The sequence below is a fragment of the Caloenas nicobarica genome, chromosome 15 (assembly GCF_036013445.1).
Source record: "Caloenas nicobarica isolate bCalNic1 chromosome 15, bCalNic1.hap1, whole genome shotgun sequence".
Classification (NCBI taxonomy): Eukaryota; Metazoa; Chordata; class Aves; order Columbiformes; family Columbidae; genus Caloenas; species Caloenas nicobarica.
Window position 1 is genome coordinate 11,607,013 of NC_088259.1, and position 15,009 is coordinate 11,622,021.

General features: G+C 44.9%; 1 protein-coding gene across 1 annotated transcript in view; it reads left to right on the forward strand.

Moving 5' to 3' along the window:
* The first annotated feature begins 6,874 nt into the window (after positions 1-6,874).
* The window catches only part of TAF4 (TATA-box binding protein associated factor 4), a 36,755-nt gene continuing 28,620 nt past the window's right edge, over positions 6,875-15,009 (forward strand). The window contains exons 1-2 of the mRNA XM_065645527.1: positions 6,875-7,196; positions 9,112-10,191. Coding sequence (XP_065501599.1) covers positions 6,881-7,196; positions 9,112-10,191 — 1,396 coding nt within the window. The 5' untranslated portion in view covers positions 6,875-6,880. The remainder of the gene's footprint in view (positions 7,197-9,111; positions 10,192-15,009) is intronic.

The window sequence follows — 15,009 nt, forward strand, 5'->3', positions numbered from 1 at the left end:
AGAGGGTGGTGTGGCTCCTGTAGGAGAGTTGATCCTTCCGAATTAAAAAGTTTGAGTTTAGAACATCTAAAAGCAGTCAAACTACAAGAGGAGGTTTAACAGTTCTGTTTTCCGTGGATCTCTTTTAATGACAGGACAGTTTTAGGAAGGGGGCAACTTGGCCCTGCACAGGCTTTTTTTTTTTTTTTTCCCCCTCCCTCTTTGAGTCAGTGGAAATACTGGTAATGGTGCAGGGGTAAGAACTATGATGATACCAGCACACGTACCAGTAGGTAAATTCACACAGCTTTTCAAGTTGCAAGGATGTTACATTTGATGGGTTCTTGCTGGGGATGAAGGTGTAGCAGGGATGGCTTCAAGCTGCCAAGTCATAGAAAACTACTTGGATGGCTTCATGTCAAGGAATAGTAATGAATGAGTAAACTTACTGGCCCACAGAGCTGTACAAAACAGCACAACTATCTCCCTCTTTTGCTCTGCTGAAAATAATTAAGATAAACAAGTTTTACAGTTTCATAAAAACAATTTTACTTTCTTACGCAAGAACATACAAATTGTCTATTTCTTCCCTAACTAATCATCCTTCCTAAACAAGATATTTGTTCCCTGCCATTTTGTCTAGTTGTTAATAAATGGTTATTGTACATAGATGGGTGGATTTACTGTCCTAGCTAGAATAGTAAGCAATAGTTATGGCAATGTTGTTATACTTCTGTGTTAATGGAAGAGTATTGCAAGTAACTCCATACAGACAAAATTGACAATAAGGAACAACTTAACATAAAAAACACTTGGCCCCCCATCTGGGTGTGTAATTTTCTTTGGGCTGGAAGTTTTCCCCATCTTGTATTTTCAGAGATAAAATATTGGTCTGACTTGCTTCAAAGCATGCACTAGTTTCTTCTGTCAACAGTGGAAACACATCCTATATTTAATTGAGTTATTGGGTTTGTTTGGAGTTCCAAAATGAGCAAAAGCTCATTAAAGGAATAGGGGCAAGTCCTTGAATTATGTCTCTAATAGTCACGATATATTTTAGGTAGTGTAAGAAAGTAACCTATCGTCTGGAATCATATACGTAACTGTTGTAGGCTGCTGAAGAATTCAGAAAAAACCCTTGTATAATAGCCTTTTGTCCTGTGTTTTCATTAAGTCCAAGGCAGCTCAATAAAGAAGCTACAGCATGATTTATTTTAATCAGTTATTACAGAAAAGTAATTAAAATAAAAACTTGGCAAAATCTTGTTTACATACTTCTTGCATTCCAAATCCACAAAATGTTTAGATGCAATCTCATTTCATTATAACCAAAATGAACCTCCTTTACTTGTTTTCTTTCATTTTTTTCTTTAAATGATGAAGTTTCCATACCTCATCTGTCTACAGTTCAGTGTCTTTTGTGTCTGTTTTCTTTAGAATGTCACTAAGATGAGTCAGGGTGCTCTCAGGAATCCTGCTGTCCCGTAAGGCTCGGTAAGAGCATTTGGCAGACTGTGAACCAGAGATGGGGTAGGGAAAATGATTTAGCCATTTTTATCAACTGAAGACTTTCAGAAATGCTTGCACATGTGATTATTCTTCCAGTTCAAATCTACAAGAATCTGGATTTTGACCTACATATTGTATGTATGCTTAAAGTTTTACCAACTTTATGTCCTGTTAGTTTCATTTGACATTTCTTATTATTGAGCTAAAATGTGTATATTCAGGCACACGCACAATCTTCTTTTTAAATACTCCTCTGTTTTGAAAGAGGGATGTAATAGGGCTATTGAATGGTCGAGATAGGGGCACAGGGACAAAGAATGTGTCCAGCTCTGCTCCTGTAACTTACGGTCTCTAGGCGTCGTGGTAAAACACATACATGCCTATCACATTCCATAGGACAAATGTTTTCATCTACAGCAACTGCTGTTTCAGAACTGATGTGGCATTAACTGTACCTGTTCTTGGCACTGGCCAAGAACGAGCAAGATGAAGGTTTATCTTCAGCTCTTTCATTCCTTTTTAGTTATGTATTTTTGAAGCTGGGTGGAGGGAAGCACATAAAGAGGATAACACCAATTGCCGTACCTGGTCAATTGTTAAACAAGCGTCCAGTAAAAACTCTTTTTGATGGGGCAAAAAGGCAATGAGGCTGTAGCATGGTATTGACTGGAAAAAATCAAGCCGTGTTCAGTTCCTGAAGGAATTCCAGTTTTAAGAGTGTGTTGCTGTCATGTATGAAGCTGGACAGAGCTGTAAGCAGAACAGAAGGCACCTTCTGACCATAGCAGGCTACCAAGCTTGTGTCTGGAGGCAACACACTGATTTGTCCATCGTTTTTTAAATTGCTGGGAGGTGGAGAATTGGAATCCAGAAAAGGAGGATGAGGAGAAGTGATCTACGCTGCTCAAAAAGTGAAGAGGACTGGTGGAGAAGAACTAGAACAGCTCTGAATCAAGAGGGCGCAAAAAGAGTCCAGAACCAGAATATCCGTTGTATTAGTGTAATGTTTAGGTTGTCGGAGGGTATATTGTTGGGCAAATATCCCTGGCAGGGTAAGACTCTGCTCACAAAGAATCCCAGAACAATTGAAGCAAAAACTGCCAAAGTCACCTCTCGCTACAAAGAAATATTTCAAACATATTCTAATAAGTCCTGACTGTACAATGTGCAAATTGGATTTTTCGTAATGAGGCCCATCAGTAGGCACATTTTCTTGACAGATTCTGTCAGAGTATCACTCGGATTCAATTTTCCAGAAGTTACTTTGATTTGCTTAGAGAGGAAAGCATTTTCATTTTGCCCAGTCACTTCTAATAATTCGCTAAATTCAAAATAAGTGAAATTATTGAAGCTAGTTGTAGTAACCAGAAGGACTACTAATCTTTTAATAATATTTTTTTTTGCCATGAATTATGCCGACTTGCACAATACATTTTTCAGAACAGATAAAACACAAATCCTTCTTGACATGCCTGCTTCTTGTCTCTTCCTCAGACACCACTCTGGACATTTGCTTGCAATCTCCATTCAGAATATTTGCTTAAAAAAATAACTGCAAGCTGCTGGAGTATGTAGTTGGAAACTTCCATCTTCTCATACAAATGCTCCTTTTTCTTAGTGAAGTTTCCTTGCTCTTCCCTTAGAGATGAGTCTGAATATTGATACTTCCTATCTTGGCAGGCAGTAACGAGCATGACGAGTTAGGTTAAGAGCAGTTGGGAAGGAAAAAACAGTATTCCACATATTCCATAGCACTTTTATACTGTAAAGCCTTGAAGGCCCTTAAACCATAATCCTTTATCCCGTAGTATATTCTCTGGGCATCTTATTTTAGGCACGGGATGTTGAGTTGCATGGACTTTGGTATGTCTCAGTACAGCCACGCATAAATTTAACTCCCCTCTGAATTGCACGTAATGTGTTGGTGGCAGTTTCTGTCTCATACAAACTGGGGAAGATTGTCAAGGCACTTGGGTGCTCAGCTAACTTTTCTTTTTGAAAATCAAGCTCATAAGTGGTCTCTAACAGATCTTTTCTGCATTACTACTTGAATTTCGAGCACAGCCTCTGCGCCATGATCTACATAGGCCAGTTCTAGGGGGGAAAAAGAAGTATTTTAAATAGTAATATACTAAAAAATATATATACTAAAAAGAGCAGGTTAAAGGAACACCTCCTTTGACACTATAGAGCATCCATATGTGCCTGAAACATTCAATAACTTTTGATGCAATTGCTGATGGGTGAAATACAAGGCATTCACTGCATATTGAGTCTGACTAGTTGTACACCAACACTAGTAATTACCACTAATCCATTACTAGAATTCTCGTGCAAGTTGCTCTTTTATGCCATTTAAAACAGAAGGTGAGCAGTACAGTACGGAGAAGCTGGAATCCCAGTCCTGAGGAATCCAGTCTAGAAAGTTACTTCCAATGTCAAACAAGAGGCAGAGAGTATGAAAAGATAAATTATTCAGTAACGAATCCTACACACTTATCATGCACAAGTTGTAATGAATCTCAGTTGCTCTTGTAATTTTGTAAAGTTGTTTACCTAATATGGTAGATATGCCATATGGTACACTAAAGAGAGCGTTCGAACAAGGACATGAAGATTTTGAGCTTTTTATTTCTAGTTTTGTATGCAAGTGTAAACTCCATTCAAGCTGTCCTAGAATGTGAGCAGCAGAGGAACACGGGCTGCTCTGACCCTTCATGCTGACGATAATTTCATCCATCTCCCCCATCATCCTCTTTCCCCCATCGCTCCCTGGGCACCGCAGCCCCACGTGGGGCTGCGCTCCTGGGGAGATGCCATGAAATAAAGACTTGCAGCCACTCTGCACCTTTGTGCTGGTTTAGCTTAAGTCTAGCTTTTTACCCTTAATAAATCATTTGAGCAGCTGATGCAGATTAACTCTTCCACTGGTTCGGGAATGTGAACAGACTTCTATTCTAGATAGTTCTTTGGTATGTTGCTTATAGAATTTCACCATAGCTAAAACTAGCGACGTGCTTGACTGGGGCAGCAGCAGACTGGTCAGGACTACCCTGCTTGAAGCAACATTCCTGCCGCCTGAGAAACGGGCAACATGACCTACAGCGATATCTGTAAAATTGCAGCTACTTTGTGGCATTGTAATTTGGCAAAAATTGATAAAATGGAAGTTAGAAGTCATAGAGAGTGAAAGGGCGTTTTCATTCTCTCCTTTGAGTTTCGAATGACTGAGAAAAGCTGCAGAGTACAAAACATTTGAGAACAAGTATAAAAGGTTGATATAAAACATCTCAGAGGAGCTTGGCAGTCCCTTCTAGTGATGCCACTTGGTAAAGTGATCAGTGTCTTAGCAAAGGCTCAATGTTGTAATTTTTACTCAGCAGCCCAAGTCTGCTGCAGGCAAGAGGACATGAGAAACTCGAACAGTAATATCCCTTACCATAAACTGTGAATTTCTAAGACTTTTGATAATAGGGTCTTAGACCCTATATTTGAGGCCTCTATGTTAAGAACAAATACCAGCCAGTTTTTATGTTGCCCCCGTGAGCTTTTGGCAAACAGCTTCTTCCATGTAGACACGTTTGAATATTTGGGGACAGGATAAGACACAGGGCCAGAACTTCAGCACTGTTGCCATCGCTCATGGGGCCAAACAGCAGGCAGAGCAATTTAATTCATGTTACAGTACTATGAGTTCAGTGATCACCGCAAATATGTAACGCAGGAAGCGTTGACACCCATTTTTGGGCAACCCTGAACACAGAAGACTCTGACCTATTTAAAGCCATCCCTTCTCAGAGATAACTCAGAGCTCTTATTCTTCCAAGTCTCCACCTTCACAGCCCTCAGTCAGCGACCGGGCCAGCCGGTCCTGGGCATTGTCACCCAGGGCATCAGCAGCTGCTGAGTCGGTCCCACTGCAGCACAGTCCCAGCCTCTAATTCCACCCATTCCCAATACGTAGGAGCAAAGCTTATTTTATAATACAGAAATAAGAGGCGTTATTTTAAGCTGGATACGCCTTAAAACTTACCACATGCTACGATTTATCTTTCAGTTAATATTATCCCAACAGCCAAGCTTTCTGGGGAAACGGTGCCTGGCGAAATCGAGCATTTATGAAAAGGCTGGTTGTATTTTTACTTTAACTATATTTACTTCCTTTATGACGGTTGCACAACGAGGTCAAAGTGCAGCTCCCTACTGTACGGCAAGACACGGCCACCCGCAGGCAGCGCCCGGCCGGGCACCCCGCAGCCCTCCGGCCGCGGCCGGGGCTCGGCGGCACGGGCAGCAGCGCTGCAGCGGGCGCAGGGCGGCCGGTCCCCGCCAAGGGCCGTTCTGCAGCTCCCCACAAGGGTTAAGCGGCAGCGGGGGTGGAACGCGGGCTGACACACAGGCGGGGATGGTCCCCAGCGCGGCAGGGCCCCCGCCTCGCCGTGCCGGGCTCCGAGCTGCGAGTGGCCCGTTTAAAACTGTCATCTCCCTCTCCTTTTTTTTTTTTTTTTTCTCCTCCCCTCTTTCTTTCCCCGGCGCTGAAATCGCAGCGTCCGTCCGTCCGTCCCTCCCCGGGCGCGCTTTCCCGGGGCTCACCGCCAGCCCCTCCGTGTCGGGCCCAGCGTGCTGAGTCAGGCCGGCCAGGCCGCGGATCGCAGCCTGCGGACACCGCGCCTGGCGCACGGCGGCGCCGCCCGGCCCGCGGGGCTGCCCCCCGCCTCACCGACGGACCGCGGCCCCCGGCCGCCGGGGCGGGCAGCGCTGCGGGGCCGCCCGCCTCTGTCAGCGGCCGAGGGAGGTACGGGGGGCCGGCGCGCTCCTCCTCGACCGCTGCCCCCGCCCGGGGCTGGGCGTGGGGCCCGGCCGCCCGCCCTCCGTCCCCCCCCCCCGCCCCGCTCCGCCGGTGGATCAGTTACACGCAGCTGGCACAGGTGTGGGGCGCCCTTCAGACTCGCGCCGCCGGGGGAGACCCGGACGCAGGGAGCAGCAGGGAAACATGCAGCCATTTTGGGCCGAGGCAGACAAAGAGCCGCAGCCGCCCCCGCCGCTCCGCCGGCCGCCCGCGCGGCCTCGCCCGCGCCTACGGCCGCGACCCGCCGCCCCGCGCCGCCCGCCCCTCCTCGCCAGCCCCCGGCCGCCCCGCCGCGCCGCCGCCGAGCCGCTGCCGCCCGACTCCCAACTAAGCGTCCGCAGCCATTTGCCCTGCCTTTTATAGGCGGCGGGCGGCCAATCAGCGGCGGGCGGAATGCCTCTCCGGCCGGTGATGCGAGGCTGGGCCCGCGCGCCTGCGCAGTCGGCGGGGCCGAGTGTGTGTGTGGGGTGGGGGGAGGGAGGGAGGAGTGAAAGGGGAGGGGGGGGAGGAGGGAGCAGCTCACAGGAACCCTCCAAAAAAAAGATGGCGGCGGGCTCGGATCTGCTGGATGAGGTTTTCCTGAACACGGAGGTGGATGAGAAGGTGGTGAGCGACCTGGTGGGATCCCTGGAGTCCCAGCTGGCGGCCTCCGGCCACCACCACCAGCACCACAAGGCGCAGGAGCCCCTGAGGGCCGCTGGGGGGCTGCTGGGGAACCATGTTGTGAGCAGCGGCAGTAGCAGCAGCAGCCCTAGCCCAAGCCCTGGAGGAGGAGTAGTAGGAGGCAATGCTAATGCCCAAACAGAGAGCAGCAACAGCAGCAAGATGGGACTGAGTGCCCCAGAGATCACAAAAGCAGGTAACATGGGCAGGGGTGGGGGGCTCAGAGGGAGAGGGGCCCTCCCCTCCCCCCACTCCCCGGCTCCTTCCCTCACTGTTTTCCCCCCTTTCCCCCTCTCTCCTTCTCGTTGTGGCAGGAGCGGGAGTGCAAAGGGTGGTATCGATCATACGGGGGAGAGCCTCCCCTCATCATGCCCCCTCGGTGTGTATCCGCGCCTCTGCTCCCTCCCCTTTATTTTCCCTCCTCGCTCCTGCTTTACTAGAGGGTGTTGGATCATGTGTGGGGGCCGAACGAGCCGGCACTGCCCGGCCGGGACTCTGCCGGTCCCCTCTGCTTTCCCTGCCCTTGTTGCTGGAGTGGAAGAGGGTCTCTCTGAATCGGGGGGGGGCTGAAGGAGGCAGAGCCCACCCCCTCGGTCACGGCTGTGCCTCCCGTGCCGTCTGGGGCTGCTCCCCGTCCCTTCCCGGGGGGGAGGCTATGGGGGGATTCCCTCTTGATAATGCCGCCTTAGCTGTCTGTGTAAATGCTCCCTCCCCTCCCCCTTCTCTGTTGCTGGAGTGCAAGGGGGTGTTATTAATCATGACACCTATTTCCTGTAGAGGAGGAAGCGAGGGGGGATTTCAAGGGGAGGAAGTCCCTCAAAATGCTTCCCCCCCATATCTGCTTGCCTTGGGTATTGCTGCCCCCAGCCCTCCCCTCGTTCCCGGGGTTCGGAGGGGACATTCCACACCTCGCGTTCCTCCTCTGCCCTCAAGGGGGTGTTGTCACAACACCGGGTCCTGGGAAGGGGGGGAATTCGGGCCACAACACCCCACCTTGTGCGGTGTCTTCTCCCACCCTCCCGAGCTACCTGGGAATATTCCCCTTCTTCATGTTGTGGAGGTTGTGGGGGGACAGGGTGAAGTCTGGGATTAAGGGCTCACTACATGAGAATGGAGGGAAACTGGTTTTCAGGGAGATTTTTTAAAAAAAAGAATGTCTCCCCAGAATCTCTCTGCAATTCCTCCCCTCCCCCTATTTTTTTTTCCTTGCTTTCTTGTTGCTGAAGTGTAAGAAGATATTACAGACCTTCTGTTATGATTAATGAAGCCCTCCTAGGAGGATCTCCTTAACCCTTATAATGTGCATCTCAGTATCTGTCTGTCACTATTCTTTTGCCATTTCTGTCTCCTTAGGACCAGGACCTGGACCGTATGTGATTGTACGTGTGATAACACCAGGCCTCATCAAGGGGCATGAGGATTATTCAGGACAAGAAGCTACATCATCTTGTCCCTTCTCAAAACCTGCTTTGCTTTTTATTTATTTATTTTTTAACCATCTCTGGCTGTGGAACTTCAGATCCAGAAGAACAAATTCTGTAATAAAGTGGAAGGGTCTTCTGGTAACCTACTGAGGGCCTTGCAGTACTTCGTATCTTGCCAGGCTGATATTTTTATTTCCTTTCACTTTTTTATATTTTGCTGGTTTTGAGCCTATTGATCTGAGTTACTCTGTAGGAGATGGAAGTATTAGAGGGTTGCGTGTGCTGGTCATAGGGTATATGTCTTGTTAACGTGTCTTCCATTGCCATCTTTCCCTCCTTGCAGTCCTGTTGCTAAATGTGATTTCAGGTTATAGGATGGGGAACAGATCTAAGATGATCTTCCTCCTCCCTTTGCTTGGTTCATATCAAATCTGTTTTCCTCATTTTGTCTTCTTGTAGTGTTGAAAGTAGGGGTGTTACAATTAATATTGAATCCGCCAATCTTTGGTGGGAAATTGGAGTCTTCAAGCTAATGTCTTCAAAGCCATCTTCAGTTTGTAGTCTGTCCTGTTTTCTTGGTTCCAGGCAGGGAGCCTGGGAGATGGAGAAGACTTGGTGATGAGGGAGAACATTTTGTCTCCTGGACTTCGCTCATTCTCTCTGTTTAACCTTGTTGTTGTTTTGCAGGAGCAGGAGGAGTGCAAGGGGGTGTTATTAATCATAACACCAGGTCCCAGACTTCAGCTCTGGATGGAGCCACCACAACGAGCACCAGCACCACCACTGCAGCAGCAGGAGGATCTGAAGTCACTGCTGCTCCAGGGACCCTCAGTCAGGGCAAATCGGTGGTTATCAGCACCATGGCAACTGCCTTGTCCACCAGGAATGGCAAGATTGGGACCACGACAGTGCAAACTTTGAATGGGAGTAATGTGGTGATGAACTCTCACCATACAGGAGGTGCTGCTTTCTCTGGGACTCCTGTGACTGCTTCTGCACCTGCTGTTGCCCCTCTTGTTAACAATGGACCTGGATCTGTGGGGAAAGGAAATACTGTTAATGCTGTTTTGCCGTCAGCTTCAAACACTGTCATCCAGACTTCTTTCCTTAATACTGCTGCGTCCTCTGCAACTTCCTCCTCACCCACAGTTATCTCCTCACAGCCACTGCCGAGCATCGGAACCGGGGCGCCTACGGTAACGCTTGTGAGGCCACCGATTCACACAGCAGGACCCACAGTAGCTGCAGCTGGTGCGGCCACTCAAAATGGGAGCAATACTGTGATCAATTCAACCATCAGTGTGGGGAGTTTTCCTGCTGTTGCTACAGCCACTGTGGGATCTGGAGTTTCCCTCCAGACGTCGCTTGTGAACAGCCAGTCTGGTTCCGCTGTGCCAGCAGCTCCCACCACACAGGTCATCAAATCTGAGTCTCCTAAAACTATAGTCCAGGCAGTATCCCAGCAGCAGACGCTGGCTACTGGTGGCCAGCCCAGTACTACAGGGGGTAACATGATTATTGGGCAAACTATGCAAGCTGGTCTCTCCAATGTTGCTCCCAATCCTGGTGGGATACCTCCTGCGGCTCCTGGCACCCCCACGGGAATGGCTAAAGGCGCTGCCAATACGGTGGCACAAAGTCTGCCAAGGACTCCAACAGCAACTACAAGTGGAATCAGAGCAACTTTGACTCCTACAGTTTTAGCACCTCGTTTGCCTCAGCCGCCTCAGAATCCAACTAACATTCAGAATTTTCAGTTACCACCAGGTAAGTGAGAGGATTGAGGGGTTTTATTTTGGAAGTGTGTTTCTTGCAGGAAGGAAGGGATACAAATCAGATTTCTTGCTCTTTAATTGTGACTTGTGAAAAAGGCATTACATCTAACAATGAGAATCATCTGGTTTTGTGTAGTAGAATAGTAGCATTCCACTACTTAGCTTATGCTTTTGGGTGACCAAAAAGTCTTTTCAGCAGTAATAATTTGAAAATAATTCTGCCCGGTATTTTTGTTATGATGTAAGTGTGGATGAAGCTGCAAACTGCCAAAGCGTGACAATGGAATATTATCAAATGAAATGATGCTATTTGATATTCACATGAGGCATTTTGAATTTTAAGGTGGTTTTGTCAGTAGTATGTATAACCTTCGCGTGCTGTTCTGTTCCCTCTCTGTCCCTGCGTGCCCCCAGTGCCATAGAGCACTCACAAATAGAGAAGCAGCAGATGCAATACAAGAAAACTACTTTCTTTTGCTTTAAATACTTTCAAAGTCTGACTTAAAAACTCACAGATTTGAAGCTTATGAAGATCTTTTTAGTTGGTGGAGTTGTGATACAAAAGGCAGTCCTCCTATGTCCTTACCTCACCCTGTTGTGTCTGGGGCTGCAGCTTTTGTAGTAGCTACTCTCCTGCTTAGTGCTGAGCATCTCTGGACAAGGAATCTGGTCCTGAACTCAGTGGGTGGGTAAAAAGCAGGATGAGAAACATTTCTCTTCTGAGAACTGTTCTGTCCCTCCTTAAATATCCTAGATTTGAAGATTTTAAGGTTATATATTTGCTAGTATTTTAAACAAGGCTTGTACTTGTGTCCAGTTTCGTTCTTAACTGAAAATACTTGTGTGAACCTACACATAGTTTCCTGTCTCTTTAATAATATATAATAATAGCTGTATTCTTACTATTCACTGGTTTTGGGGCAGTATACAAAGAACAACTAATTACATTTTACTGCTAATACTGAATGAAATCAGTGGTGGTTTTGTATCGTCTGTTTCAATTTGTCGTAGTAAAAATACATCTATTGAAACTCCTCACCAACCTTAAAGCAATGCACCTGCCACATAAGGTAGATTAGAAACCGTACTCTGTCACCACACACCATCTTTTTGTGTAATATACTTTTATGGTATGGGATGCCATGCAGTTTGATGAAGTCTGTCAGACATCCTGTGTATCCAAGTTCTAACTGGTATAAATATTCCTTTTTTTTTTTGTATAGAAGATTATTCCCTATATGAGTAATTTGAATGACACATGTTACTAATTAAAAAAAAAATAGCAGTAAAACTCAGACCTTGAAGTCCCAGTGCTTAATTTGAAGCTTGTAAATGGATAGGCTGGACAAGCCTTATTTATTTATTTATTGCCACAGTGTATCAAAGGATTTTCCAGGTTTACAGTGTATTGCTGTGTATGCCTACATTTTCACTAATACTGCATTATAAACCTGATTATGGGAAAAATGCTACTGTTGAGTCCAGTGGGACCTTTTTTCCAGGTAGCCGATGTTTCCAAACTGCCATAGCGTACTGAAATGTGTTGCTCCTAGAAGCAGCGTTGCAAGTCCTTAAGCATAATTGGACCATAAATAGCTCCTTTGGAGGTCTCGATAGATCAAAGTGAAACAATATAGGTTCTAAACATTTGAGGTTTTTTATTAAGCACTTTTCTTGTCTGTGCTACGCTTTAAAAATATTTATAACTTCAAAAGAATAGCATGACTCTTAAAATAAGCAAGTATTCATGACCGAATACATAGAAATTTGAAATTGGGTTCTTGCATGATGAGATGGACTTAATATTGGAAAGGATTTTTCTTTTAGTGGAACAGCTGATTTTTTTAAAAATTGCTTTGGTTTACATTTTTATACCTTGCAAAAGTAGCCAACTTTGAAAATGTTTTGCATAAAGCATTTTGCACAGAACACTTAGGAGCTGATGGATGTCGAGCTCTTACAAACATCTCGCGGGTGCAAGGGCTGAGCACCTCTGGAAGTCCAGCCACGTGCAACTGCTTTAATCTTCAGTAGAGTGCCTTTGCATCCATAGTGAAAGAATAGATGGCTCTGCTTTTGAAATTGTAATTTCAAATTACAGTGTCATTGGCCAGATTTTTAAAGGCAGTTTGGTAGAATGAAGCTGCAACTGCAGTGCTTGTGTGCTGCGCATCTCCTGTATGCATCAAATTTGCACACACAAGCTTTTGTTTGTAAAAGTTAGTAGTGTGTGCTAATAAGAGTTTGTAAGGCTTAGTGCATGAAATAGCTTGAGATAGACACTGCATGTGTTGCTTTTTACACCAGGACTTACAAACACTTCGAAAGAAAATTCTTATGCAAGGTTTGACCAATAAGCAACATGTGTTTTATAGTTATTTTCTTACCCCAAATTACTGTTTCTAGCTCTCAAACACACAGCTGAAGTTTTGCATGTATGGAAAGCAGCATATAAAATGTCGATAAGTGTTATTAACCTGGGACCTGAAAATTAAAAACCCTGAAAGGTTTTGAATATTCTCTTAAAAAGAGCATGTGGAAAATCAGCTAGAACAACGCTCTTTGAAATATTACTTTCAGAATGATGCTTTATATTGCATCAAGCCAATTGTGCAACAAACATTGACTGACCAAATTAGAGATTTTGAAGGGCTAATGGTCCGTAGTTGTTGTGACCTTGATGGATTCTGGTATATTACTTCTCAAAGAAACCGGACTGTTCAGAGTATCTGTTCATTAATAATGGTTTTCTGCTACTGACATCTTTGAGGAAGAAGATGATTGTGCTTAGTCCTTTCTTCAGGAGCCTGTGTTTGGAACTTTGTGGTCAAATCGGACAGATCTGGGTAATGAAGGTCCAAAAATAACCTTATTTGCAGCTGCTTAGCAAAGACACAAAAATATTGTCAGGTAATTTTCTAGGGGGTGGGAACACTAGGTTCTCTTCATACAATGCTGCTTTTAAGATGTAACATCTTTTTAAACTGTGACTGAAAAGAAATTGTAGAAGTTTTTGTTTCAGACTGCTTCAAGCAATAATAGGAAATGTCTTGTGTAAAGTAATATAAGAGGTAGGAAAAATAACGAGTTTGTTAAAGCAGTCAGTGTTTGCTGTTAAAAGATACTCAGAAAAGTCTGAGGTTATGCTATAAGATTAATCATTTGCAATGCAGGTGTTTGTAAAATGTTTAGAGGTCATTGCTGACACATGGTAGAATCATCTTGTAAAATGGCAAAACTTGTGTACTTGAAAAATCACTTTTCAAAATACTATCTTCTCCAGCAATACTATAACACAACTACAAACCCAAGGTCTATGAGTGTATACTTACTTTAGCAGCATCGGCAACTTGAGGGCTCAAAGATTTGGCTTCTGTTCTTGCAGATGCTTTATGTTGTTACTTTCTGCTTTATTTTTATGTACGAGCATCTCATATTAAGCTTTTAAGGTGTCCACTTAAAGGAATGAGTCGGTGGGAGAGAGTGCTATAGATATGTAGTAAGAACAATATAGAGCTGGTAGGTCTAGACAGTTTTCTCTAGTAGCTCAGGTGAAACTGAACTCTAGAAACCTTCACTTCTCCCTGTCCCTCTCTTTTCTTTTACCTTCTGAGTGAATCTTAGTACTGATGAAAATTTACTAGCTTGATCTTAAATACCTTTTTTTATTTTTTTCCTGAATAAACAAGGTTCTGTGCCACTCACTCCTGTTTGCAGATAACAGATATGATGGGTTGTCTTCCTAGTTTGTGATGATTTTTTTTTTTTACTTCTGTGATCATGACCAGTATTCTCATTGAACAGTAATGCAGTTGTGCAGCTGTAGCAGAACTGCTATCGCACATCCGCTTTTCTTTGTATCTAATAATAAAACTTCTTTATGACTTTCACAAAACTCAGTTGGATCTACCAGTAGCTGATGATAGGGGATGAGACTGGACTTTTTCATGACTTTCTGGATGTGTCTCATGTGCCATTTCTGTGGTGACCACGGAACGGACCATTTCCCAGCTATGGAATGGATGGGGCTCCTTTAAAACTTGAATCTTTCAGAGTTCCGAACAGAACTCATGCAAACGAACTCTACAGTTGGTGTAAACTTACTGTTGGAGCTTTCTAGAAGCAACGGGTACCTGGAAGAGTTTTGGTACCGCACATCTGCGGACCCGGGAGGATGGATTACACGTATTCGCACGTTCAAGGTTTTCTTCATGGCTTTAGAGGCTAGAAACTCTACTTAGTGTTAAATGGAAGATTTACTTTTGTAGAAACCGTTGACTTTTAGCTTGTGTTAGCTATCTAAGAAGAGTTCTAACTTAGGCCTTGATTAGAGTGGCTTTAGGATGGAAAAACTACCAGAACATCTACTTAATTTAAAACATGGGTTCAGGTCCTTTTGACTTGGACAGTCATACTTTTTGGAGCTGGAGTCGCTGAAAAATAACGGCAACAGGAGAAGTTCAGTTTCCTTCAGTAAGGAGCTGGGGTGCTGGGCAAGAGACGGTGGATAGAGAAAGGAGAAAAGCGGCAGGCTGAGAAGAATCAGACAATCTTTTCACTGCAGAGCAATTTGTTACCTCTTCATAGCGAATGTGGCATTCTTTGGGTTACTTTGTACTTGAAACATACCCCAGAAGTGCGGAAAGTAACTAGGGATATAAATAGATGAAGAGATGTGCAGACTTCCATAATACAGGAAACATAGAAAGGAAAATACTATGAAATAGTATTGAAATATGAAATACGAAATACTATGAAGTAGTGGAATGTAGTTGTTTCTATTTCTCACTGACTAGCAAGCAAGTTGAAA